Genomic DNA, 12275 nt, shown 5'->3' on the forward strand with positions numbered 1-12275 from the left:
GTAAATATTTCTCTCTCTTTTTTACGTATGATTTTAAAAATGGTTTGTTGGGGGTTTTGTTGCAAATTTTCCACAATGGAGATAAACCCATCTTACCTAATACTTAAAGCAGAGATATTTGGTTGATTGCAATAGTTGGGGATATATGAAAATCAGCACATTTAAAAAGTGAGATAAGTAATCATCAGAAAGCTGTATAGTGTAATATTACAGGAAACACACTAATTACATTTGATTATTAAACTCATTTATGCACATATATAGTGCATGTATATGTAAAAATGAAAGTATATATGCATGTACAAAAATCCACGTCAATTATAGTTCAACATGGTAACATGGCCATGGATCTTCTGGAATACCTTCTCTCTCTTTTTTTTTTTTTCCTCAAACTGAGGACTACTTTGTGCCAGCAAAGGATACAGACCATAAAGGTCTGCATGATAAGAAGAAAATCGTAAGAGGAAGGAGCATGTGAAGAAACACACAATGGAGGGAAAGAAAAAAGGAAGACAGTATGGTAGTATATGCCAGACAAAAATATTAGGGAAGGGAAGATAGGAAAGACACTGTAAGAAGCTTAAGGTCCTCCCATTTGTCCATGGGGAATTTTACAGTGATGGGTAACACCCAGGAGCATTAATGTAAATTTTAGCTCCCAAGCAACAGCAATAGGTAGAAGCCATGTTATCCATACCTCACACTTAATTAACATCATTTCATTTCTGAAGACGTTGACAAGATGGGCAACCTCAGCTTAAGAGAACATAAACCACTTAGAAACCTATTTTCCCTTGATAGAAATCGATGCCTGAACACAGTACCCTTTGAGTTTTAGCTGGGGTGGCTCAGCCTCTTTCCAACAGGCTAGAAAAAGCATTCCTAAACTCAACACACATTACGAGAGATAACGGCAGCAACTCAGTACTTCCAATAACAGGCATCTTTAGGGCCAGGAAATGCAATACGTTAACACTTTGCAGTATGAAACACGTTATTTCTTAAACATACTACGTGCAAGGGCACTACTACGCTATTGACCAGAGGGGGTCTACGCATCCTAATGGGCAAGCAAACAGTATTATACACTGCTCCATCTGGACAACTCCTCCACCAGCGTTAGGGTAAGTGACCCTTATTTGACTGGATTTGACTTACCTGGTCCGATACCCACTTTAATAATATCTGCTCCAGAAAGAATAAGTTCTTCTACCATCTCTCCTGTCACCACATTGCCTGCCTAGACAGAAGGAACAATATCACATATATGGCAGATTTCAAGACTACTGCAAAAAAAAATAACGACCATAATGCAGAACTTTATCCACAGCTTCTACAAGTTGAACTGTATCGAGCCAGGAAGTATATAGCTCACCATACTGTTCGTTGTGTATGCCACAGAGATTAAACAAATCATACAGGTACGTTCTCAAGCCAAACAAATTCATGATTGGTCTAGTACACCCTGATCCTTAAGATCCCATCAGGATATCTGCTTTGTCTTCCATCCCTCTAACCCTCACCTAGCAGCTCCCAACCACATCATCTCTAACTGTAAGGGCTATACAGCCAAACTCCTCCACCTCTCCTGCCTGCACATACCTCCTGAACCGCCTATATCTCGCCATCATGTTTGTCTACCTCATTTTTTGGCAAGATGTTCAGATCTTATGAAAACCTAGGCTAGGGCATGATTACCCACTCAATCCCTTGTCCTAGTGCATGACTGGTAAAAAAGGTCATCAGAGGTCTCCTCAGCATGTACTACTAAGGAAAGGAGGATGCAGGAAGGAGAAAATGGAATGGAATAGTTCAGCTAGAAGAGACCTGGTGTAACTGCCTGACCACTTCAGGGCTGACCAAAAGATAAAGCATGGCATTAAGGGCATTGTCCAAATGCCTCTTAAACACTGACAGGCCTGGGGCATCAACCACCTCTCTAGGAAGCCTTTTACAGGGTCTGACCACTCTCTCTGTAAAGAAATATTTCCTCACGTCAAGTCTGAACCTCCTCTGACAGCTACAGCTCTGGGCCGTGCATTCTGTCACTGGACCCTGAGGAGAAGAGCCCAGAACCTCCCTCTGTGCTTCCCCTCTTCAGGAAGCTGGAGAGAATGATTAGGTCACCCCTTTTCTCCAAACTAGACAAGTCCAGTGTCCTCAAAGGACATTCCTTCCAGCCCCTCCACCAGCTGTCACCCTCCTCTGGACATATTCGAGGACCTTCACATCCTTCTCAAATGGTGGGGCCCAGGACTGTACATCGTCCTCAGGGTGAGGCCACGCCAGCACTGACTGCAGCACGATAATCACCTCTAATGGTGCATTCAAATCCTGCCTCTAGATCATTGCACCATTTTATGTCCTTCAATAGCAGTCAGTATGATCTTCTCCATAATTTTTCCAGCTACTGAAGTTAGACTAACAAGTTTGTAGTTTCCCAGGTCTCCCCTCACACCCTTCTCATAAACTGGAAGAACGCTGGCTAGCTTTCTGTCAGCAGGGACCTCCCCAGACTCCCAAGACCCAAAGGTCTTGAGAGGTCTCAATCACCTAGAGTTGACTGAGAGGGGTCCTGCTGTCACATCCGCTAGCTCCTTCCTACTCTGAGATGAATCCCAGAGGCCTATCATCCCATCAGATGTTTTAAAATTAAGTATGGCTTGGATTTCAGCTCTGTGGCTTGCCTCATGTTCCTAACCAGAAAACCTGCACAAAATAAACACGAGTCCAGTTGCCCACACCACCTGTTTTGCGCTGAGATGGGCTATTCATTTGCGGCAATCTGAATTTAGGATCCGGAGATGTTCAGAAAACCTCTTACATATTCCAGGATTTGGCACGTGTTTGTAGTAGCAGTGATATGGGCAAAGCAGGAGCAAGAGAGAAATCCTAAAATCCTTACTTACTATTTTCTTAGTTTTTACTGAAACAAAACTTCTACTAAGTCAACAGGAGCCACTCAGGGAATATTGGGCAAGGCCCATTCTCCACTTACTAATTTTTGCCTCCTATTTCACCATTTATCTATTTTAATGAATTTTACTTCCCCCTTTTATTAGCCTGAAATAGCCACCACCTGAGGCACTTAGAAAAATGACGATACTGTTTGGCAGCAATTTGTGGTCTACGACACTGGACCACTTCACTTTGCTTAAACCTATACGGTATTGATTAAAAAGAAGATAAAACAGAACAGTCAGGAAATGAAGAATACATAATAAGTAGAGTTTCCAGCCAAGTGCTGCTTCCTTTCTTTTCGATGGTAATTTGTTGCACTGAGTGTTGTACACTCCAAGGTGGGGTGACAGAGATCAAGCACTTTATAGCTGGAGGGCAGATGACCACCTGGGCAGCATGACACGCAGCATGCTACAACTCAGTGGAATACTGGAGTACACGTGACAGATTCAGAACCAGGAATGTAACAAACCAGTATTAAAGTAAGCGGCTCCATGAGATTTGGGATCAAATATGTATTTAACTTAAACAGCAGTGTCTTCTTATTAGCAGAGCATAGCAGGTTGTCAAATTGTCTCTTCGGAAATGCTAACCAGACGTTTAATGTTAAGTTACTGCTAGAGAATGCTGGAACTGCATATGTTGATTCAAAATGTTCATCCTAGCAGCGAAAAGCACTTATGTCCCTAGCATACATTTTTTCCTGGAATGCATATACACACATCAGTGGTTTCTGTCGTTCTGAATCTGCAGATCCTTAACAAATTTTCAGGGAAGACGTGGTGCTCTACACAGCAGCCTTCAACCTGCTGATGACAGGCTTGCTTCTTTTAAGTACCTTTTGCAGACCTCAGAGCGCACAAAAAAAGACACCACAGGAGAGGCACCTGTTGAAGAGCAGGGAAAGATGTTTTCTCACATCCTGCTTAACTCTACTTCCACTGAATGCAATGCTTTTTTTACCATTGATGCTAGTATGACATCTGAATAGAGGCGAAAGGATTTTTGAAAGCCCCACCTACAAGGTAAAATCAGAATACTGCAGCTAAAAATAAATGTGAAAAGGCAAATACAGAAAGACTCAGACTACAGAGGTGAAACTCTCTTAAAATTAACTAAGAATATAAAGTGATGTAATTGGAACTTGTACAAAGAAGCCACTACAGACAATACATTTTGTGGTGTATTTGGGCAAATAGTCAGGGAACACAGTGAGCACTGGGAGTAGTGAAAACCATGCTCATTTTAATGATGAGCCCATGTACCAATGCATTTCCAATCTGCTGCAGAACTGGCTTTCTTGAAAGAAATATAGCCTAGTAATGACCTCATTGCTAATCTAACTTTGCCACCCCTGGCAGTAAAGCAAGAGCATCAGGAACAACCAAATGTCGGGCTTTCAGTGCGGTCAGTTATTTGGGGCTACAACAAATTCCCCTGGCTGCAGGCCCAGCCCTTACACACTCAGGGCAACAAAATTCAGCTCTTACTGTCACCCAGCGTGAGGTTTTAAGCAAGTGTTACCCTGGCTCATTCGAGCCCTAACCAAGATCTGTGTCAGTCCTGAGGGAAATCCTGGCCTCAGAAAGGGAGTTTCGCTACCGACTTTAATAGGATCAAGATTTCACCTAACAGGATTATAAAGGCTGCAGCTTCTCTGACAGAGATACAAAATTAGCGAACACAGTAGGGCAGTGCCTCTGAATTTCAGTGAGGCATTTGATACTGTGCCTCATAAAAGTCTGCTATAAATATCGCCTCACACTAAGACAGGAACACTGCTGCACTGATTGAAAGCTGCTGGCAAATGGCAATGGATCAGGCTGGGGAGAAGTGTCTGTGACAACAGCTCTCCAACTTTTGTCTTGTATCCTAGAGGAAAGCACAGTCTGTGCCTCCAAGCTACCAGGAACACTGCCAAAGGACACTTCCCACCCACCAAAGCAAGGGGTGCTTTACCGTAAGATGGAGAGACAATGCCCTCTGCAAGGCTGAGCCACACCACATGCGTGTCTGCACTCAGAATGGTGACTGAACCAAGACAGCCTCAGCAGCATCACTGTCTCCTACCCTGCGATCCCAGCCGGCCCCTGCTCCAAGATCCCAGATCCAGCAGACACGCCACAACTGGCCCGACTCTGCTGCTTGATCCAAAGATAACCTTGGAGCAGTCTACATGGCTTTCTCCAAATTCTGCCTCCAACAAGGTTCTGAGAAGTTCTAGCAGAACTGACTCCAAGGGGAGCAACAGCTTCTGGCCCCTGCTGTTACCTTCAGCTCCTGCTTTGCAATTTCACTCACCTCCCTCTCTGGCCCGTGTTTTGTGGGTGCTGTTGCATCTGCAAGTGTGCTCTGCCCCAACCTCTTCCCTCCTGCCACACTCCCTGCTCCCCTCCTTACGCTTTCTTCTGTATAATGAATAGATAACACTACAAAAGAAAAATTCAGGATAAAAATTTGGAAAAGTTTACTGGCAAAGATATTTTAGCTTGCTAAACAGACTTCCAGTGAAATGAAAGAACCCCAACATCTACAATTACACTAATACAGAAGGAGTTACTGAAAGATAAAAGCTCTGACTCTCCATCATGAACATCAACTGAAGTTCTGCTTAAGACTTGAGCAAGTGGGCACAACCCAAGCACATGATGCTGTGCAAGAGCAAAACACCTCACTGGACCATTAGTCTTCATTCTGGGGGGCAGTGCTGCATTTGTGTGATACTCAGGAAACTTGAATACTGCTTCTTCCTCCATCCTCAATCTAATGAGTGATTTAAGGCAAGTCATGTTGTACCTTTGTGCCCCTGTTTGTCTTCCCTATCCTTTGTGTTCCATGGAGAAACTGATCTTCTCTGTAAATGAAGATGAAAGGCAGGAGTGAAAAAAGCTTGTGTCAGAGCCAGGCAGAAGAAAAATAAGGTGAAGCGATTATGGAAAGCAGCTATTTAAAAAGGCAAGAACACACATTTGAAAGGTCGTTACACAAGAGACATCCGCCATCTGCACTGGAGTACAAGCCACAGAGAGTACGTTGTTAACCACAGTTGCTTTGAGCATCACCTTTCAGCCTCAGAGCTGAACCCGTTACACGGCCCCTGGGAACGCGCATTCCCGGAGCCCCGGGGCTGGGTTACTGTTCTGTACCGCACTGCAGCTGACTGTGGAATGAATGGTCATGCTGAGGAAAGCAAACAAGACAGCCTGCAAGGTCCCGGAGATCACTTTCAGCTATGAGAAAGCTTCTTTATTTTTATACCTTCTATTTAACTGCTAGCCCGTTTGTCTGAAGCTGCAACAGCAGTGAGCGTACTGCAGGCATAGTAGAGACATCAAAGCAGGCAGAACAAGTAGCAGTAGGACATGTCTTCCAGAGTGTCATAAAAAGGAGCCTGAATGAGCTCCTGCATTTCAGCCAGGAATAGCTTCAAAAGACCACTTTGGCACAGCGTGTAAAGTAAACTCATTTGGAAGTGAGGGAGAGGTACGTGACCGTGGTTGAATCAGGACTTTCAGGGACTTGCACAGATTCTGGAGGCCTTGGAAAACAGATTTTTGAACTCTCCAAGTTTGTTAGCATGCTTTTAGGAATGGAAACTATCCCTGTGCAGGAGATGAAAATTATGAGCCACACTAAACCGTGTTCAGAGAAAGGAGCTACAACCTAGCGGCAGGAGGAGGCAACTGAACAGGTAAGGGCTGCACACGTGCTCAAGCAGGTGGTGCTGTCACCACGAGACACTGAAATAACAATAACCTTAGTCACAGAAGCAGAGAAACTAAGAGGTGGGTGAGACTGGTTTAAGGACCTTGGACTAAAATCTGGCCCTGATACCCAACTTCGACACCAACCTCCTGTGCCCTCTAGTATAGGTTAAGTTCCCTCCTGAGGTCAAGAGTCTGTGGGGAGGTGGAGGAAGGGATGACACACAATTTCCTTTCCACTCCTGATAGGGAAGATTTATTATTATTATTTCTTTTAACTATGTGGTTTAAGCTCCCTCCCCCAACTCTTCCAGCCAGAGATACCAGACACATCACAAGGGACAAGAACTCAGATCCAAGGCAAGGAAACATCTCCTTCCCTCACGGTGTGAACATAGAGCAAGAAGTCCAAAAAAGCTCCCATCTATCATTTCATACTTCCAAAAGCTCTCCCCAAAGCCACGGGAAATATGGCCATACCAAAAAGGTTCCCACATCTGCTGGCAGCTGTTGAAGGATGCCTATTCGTCAGCCTATTGTAACCCAGAACTCCACAGGCATTCCAGCCCACTTCCATCTTTCAACGCCGCCATCATTCAGAGCTAAGAACAGCCCCTTCCTCCAACACAGGGGGAAGGAATGTAGTCTTCCCTGAGCTGCTTCAACATGCAGCTCCCTACTGCACCAAGTCAGAGTGTGCATTTACAATAATTTTTACTTTACATTTACTTTCCGTGTGTGAAGCTTTGTGTCTGGCATGAACAAGTGAGAAAGTGTTCCCTAAACACATGATTTTTTGCTGCACCGGCTTGAAGCAAGGCTGGTAGCCACATTAAGAATCTGCTGCTTGTTTGAGAATTTCTGCTGTTCTCACAGAAACAAATTTAGACCCATTTCTTCAAGGGTCCTGAGAAACAAGAAGCAGTAACTTGCAGGCTCTGTTGCAAGGAGTCTCATGTCGATGCAAACACCCTCATCATAGTGCAAAAGGGCTGGAGGAAGCATGGCATTAGCACTCTGAGAAGGGACAGTAACAGGAAGCACATGAAAAGCCCCAGCACCAACTGTTTAGCTCCCCAATTACCCCACTCAAAACTGCACAACACTCCTATCATAGGCAAGGATTAGTCTACATTCAGCTGTCTTCACAATGATCTAGCAAAGCCAGCCACCACCCTCAACTGGTCAGAAACATTGGTGTACTACAGCAAACCTCGGCTTAGAATCACCAAAATAAACCTAACGTGCTTTCCAACTGGAGGTCACATCTGGTGTGGAAAGGAGTAGGGAAAAAATTGTATGCACACTCCATGCCAACATCAAGCTGCTCTATCAGAGCACACATCCAACATTCCCACAAAAATTACCAGCAATGGAAGACTGATAACACCAACATGTTAGAAAACAGTCATCTGGCTCAGAGTCAACATCTTGCTGAAGGGGTGGATGAATAGAGTTGCCCTCTGTAGTCTCAGAAGGGTATCTGGCCACATGCATTTGTCTAGAGGAGGTCTGAGTCAGACTTTCTCTTTTTTTTTTTTTTTTTTTAAATGAGAACTCAGAAATTGATGGAACTACCACAGAGGTTCTGATGCCTACACCAAAGAAACTTTGGGCCCCATTTCTGGGCAGAATTCCCACACATCCCCTCCACCCTTTTTACACACTTACCATAATGGTGTGATGTGGGAACAGGGCACGGACAGACTTCACAAATTCCACAAAGTGCTCTGAATAGCCGTTTGCCACATCCAGGCAGATATATCTGATAGGTGGAATGGCCTCTAGGATACTTGTTAATTTGTCCAAGTCAGCTTTTCCACTACCTGAGCTTGCTGCTACATGCTGAAAAGACAGCGAGAACAAAAGGGAGTAATAGTTTGTAAAAACTGGGATAAATACACCCTTCGTATGTCTTCTTCTGCATAGTCTTGGGAGTCCTTGTGCTGGAAACTAGTGAAAATACTACTATATAATATGAAATAAACACCTTCCTGGGAATCACAGAATAGCATAGGTTGGAAGGGACCTTAGAGATCATCTAGTCCAACCTCCCTGTCATGGGCAGGGATGCCACCTCTCGACTAGACCAGGCATGTGTTCGGACCGAGCAAGAATATCAGCATGCTACTTCTGTTTTGTTTAAAGGCTCTAAAATAAAGCAAATTTGGCATTTTATCAGCTCTTTCTTCACAACTGGATTCTCATACGCAAATATAATCACCTAAGACGGATGAATGCTCAGCTGTACTCATATTAACATAAACACAGAAGAAGCCTTAACTTGGTGTATTTCCAGGAAAGCAGAGTGGAAAAATTTGGGGCACTGTCAGAAGTTCAAACAACACTCCCTGGATCTCCAGAATCACAGAATAGCTGAGTTTGGAAGTAATCTCTGGAGACTGCTTAGTCCAAGCCCCTTGCTCAAGCAGGGTCAGCTACCACTGAAAACAAGCAGATTGCTTCCTCCTTTGTCTTCCTATGAGTTCTTTCAAACAGAAAAATAGTTTCCACAGCTGCTGGCCCACAAAACCTCTGCAGAGATCCAAGGTCACAGAGCAAGTCGGTACTTAAATCACTGGGAGATCCTACTCCAGTGAATATGAACCACAAATGAGCTAAGTGCCAAAGTGTTCAGATACAGGATATTCCCAGGATCACTTTCTAACCAAGAGTGGCATATACACAACCCTGATGAACTTAAGCAATAGGCTGGCTTGCAGACAATCCTGCAATCAATAGCCTTTACAATTCTAAACTGTGCCATAGTTAAAGAATACAGTACAGTTGTGCGGTATTCTTTCCTACACAGAAAATATTTCAAAACTGCACTGAACTCCGAGATGGAGGTGAGACAGCCTGGCACGCTCTTACTCAGCCTCTCCTGGGGTAGTGGCCTGCCAAAAGAACATGGAAGAAACCTGTATGTGAAAAAGTCAGAACTTAACTCAATGTTTAAACTTAACATATTTCTCTGCAATGGCTCAGGTTAGGAGCCTGTGAACAAGCTAGGCAGCATAGCTAGGGTGCACGTAACACCCAACATCAAAGACTCTGCCTAGCACATGGGCTTGCAAGGCAGCTTGTGGTTGGGTTATTCAAGGCTATTCGCACTTGTGATCTTGGGCTTCTCCCTCACCAGCACTACTATGGCTCCGGATGGTAAAAGAAGCACAGCACTTAGATCTATCCCCAAGTATTTCCTTCTTCTTTGTTCAGGATACTTCTCTGTTTTCATTCCAGGAATATGTAAACTTTGGTTTTTTGCATCTTAATACAAGTGCTTTTATAATGGACTCACATAGCTATTCTTTCTAAACCAGGACAAGCCACTTCCCTTGATGCATTTAAGAACAGCAAATATCTTCATTCCCCAAAACCTCACTTGACAACCATATTCCCAAGAGACTCCAGTGTATGCGAGTTCAGAACAAAGCAATAAACCATAATAATTTACAGTACGAAAATGTACCTCAAGGCATTCTGGGTGATTGGCAGCAAACAGTTTCCATTCTTCCAGAGAATAATGCTTGTGAATTGCAGTGAACATTGCATGCTAGCAAAAAAAAAGAAAACTGGTATTAATGCCTAAGTTAGTCATATTTCCCTCGGCTGTGGAATTCCCATTTTAAGTATAGGCTCATCTTGTTAAAAAGAAAGAGTAACAGTGAATAACAGACCAGGCAACTCCAAACAGCTCTTCAAAGACCTTGGCCAACCTTTCAGGATCACGTTTCTGATGTGTTTCATGAAGTTGCTGTCAAGCTTTTGAATGTGTTTAAGGACTAGAAGAAATTAAGGTGAGCCTTGAGGCCGTCAGCTAATTAACTAGTGACTTCTGACTGCTGCAGCTTTATCCAATAACCTACACTTCCAAAACTGCTGTCAGCTATTAACTTTTATTCTGGAAGGGAACACAACACAGATTTCAAAAATTAAGCTCTAGAAGCTCCATCTGAAGCTGAGCTACACCCAAAATGAAAGCTTCACAGCAAGCATGTCCACTGAAACTATCTGAATATCAGGAGCCTTGTCTCTGGTAACTGTATTGCTGCAAAAGCATAGCTGCTCTGCAGCGAAACCACACCTTCTTCTGGATTTTTTAACTCATGCCTACCCCATCCTTCAACAAACACAGCTACAAGTCATTGGAGGCTGCTCACTGTCACCCAGTGGCTTCCCAACTGTTGCAGAAACGAGAATCAATACTTACTTTTGCCATAACCACCGCCATTTCAAATGTCCCCACAGTGTCCATGTTGGCCACTATAATAGGAATTCCTGTGTACGTCTGCTTGGAGTTGCGGAAGGTGAAGGTGCGCGTGAGGTCTACCTGCAACGAACAGGCAACACATTCTCTTAAGTAATTGACTGCAACCTAATAAGAGTTTTGCCCATGACTTCAGATAAAGAAAGTTTGGACACAGCTTCTTAGTCTTCCTCACATTTCCTGTTTTTCCTCCTTTAGTAACACCACTACCCCCACTTATTTTGTTACAACTGCTGCCTTCCAAATAAGAAAGAAGATAAACAAATAAAATAATGTTTTCAGTGATAAAGAGAGTTCTTGCTGAAGAGAATCAAAATTAAAAAAAAATTAAAAGAAACAAGTCAGAAGGGGATGGAAAGGACAATGAGGACTGTGAATTATTTTATACAGAAGTAAGCTTTGCTGTTTGTTTGGCTGCTTGAGAAATCTGAGTTGAAGATCTAACTCCACAGGTCAGAACTGGAACGCCCTCTGTCTCCAATGCATAAAAGGCTTTGTCCCAATCTTTAATGTAAATGACAATACAATAAAGCAAGCTCCTACTTACAGCTCTGTTTACCAACACTCTTGCCATACAATACGAATAATCATGCCCTGAACGAGGCTGCTAGTTTCTAAGTTAATTTCTTACAACTGTGTCAACTTTCACTCCAAAATTACTTCTTCAGCATCCTCAGATGATCTTGGTAATTTCAGGAATTTCGTTCCTTACATTTGCAAGGCGAAATATAAAACCTAGATCAGATCCCCCTGGTCTGCTGAGCATCTTGCAAAAGGGGAAAAAAATACCCCTTAAGAAATGCACAACCATAAGATACTAGGTTAGTGTCTTTAGTAACACTGAAAAAGATGACTCTTCCATAGTTTTCATTACTCCTCACTCAAGCTTTAATCCAGGAACATTCAGAGACCTGACCTGAACTGAAATCCATCATCAGAAAAGAAGCAATATAAAAAAGTAGAACTTACTTATTTACGACATATTTTGAGCACTGTCATATTGCAGGCTACATTCTGACTGATTAATATAATAGAGGGTTTATTACTGATTTGTGCAAGAGAAAGAACTTGGTGCCTCACTGATATATTGTGAAACAGGTTCTCATTTTGCCTAAGCTTATAAGGGAAGGGTCACTTTGGTGAACAAGCTAAGAAACATCTTAATGGAGATTCACCCTACTTCCCATTTACTATCAGAGAGGCCCATTTCTCTACCTATCACTGGTGACATAACATTCTTAAGGGAGTTTCAGCTGCAGTTACCATTAGAAAACAGCATGAAGAAGACAGGTAAAAAATCTGTATGAAAATGTAATGTATTTTACTCCCTTTTAATGGAA

At 43.1% G+C, this 12275-nt stretch overlaps 1 protein-coding gene across 1 annotated transcript in view; it reads right to left on the reverse strand.

Annotated features, from left to right (window-relative positions):
• GMPR (guanosine monophosphate reductase) overlaps positions 1 to 10998 on the reverse strand; it is a gene marked incomplete at its 5' end in the record, with an annotated part of 30415 nt that extends 19417 nt beyond the window's left edge. The window contains 4 exons of the mRNA XM_009868128.1: positions 1159 to 1240; positions 8337 to 8510; positions 10138 to 10221; positions 10879 to 10998. Of these exons, the coding sequence (XP_009866430.1) occupies positions 1159 to 1240; positions 8337 to 8510; positions 10138 to 10221; positions 10879 to 10998 (460 nt within the window). The remainder of the gene's footprint in view (positions 1 to 1158; positions 1241 to 8336; positions 8511 to 10137; positions 10222 to 10878) is intronic.
• Positions 10999 to 12275: the final 1277 nt, after the last annotated feature.

The sequence above is a fragment of the Apaloderma vittatum genome, unplaced genomic scaffold (genome assembly GCF_000703405.1).
Source record: "Apaloderma vittatum isolate BGI_N311 unplaced genomic scaffold, ASM70340v1 scaffold41484, whole genome shotgun sequence".
Lineage (NCBI taxonomy): Eukaryota > Metazoa > Chordata > Aves > Trogoniformes > Trogonidae > Apaloderma > Apaloderma vittatum.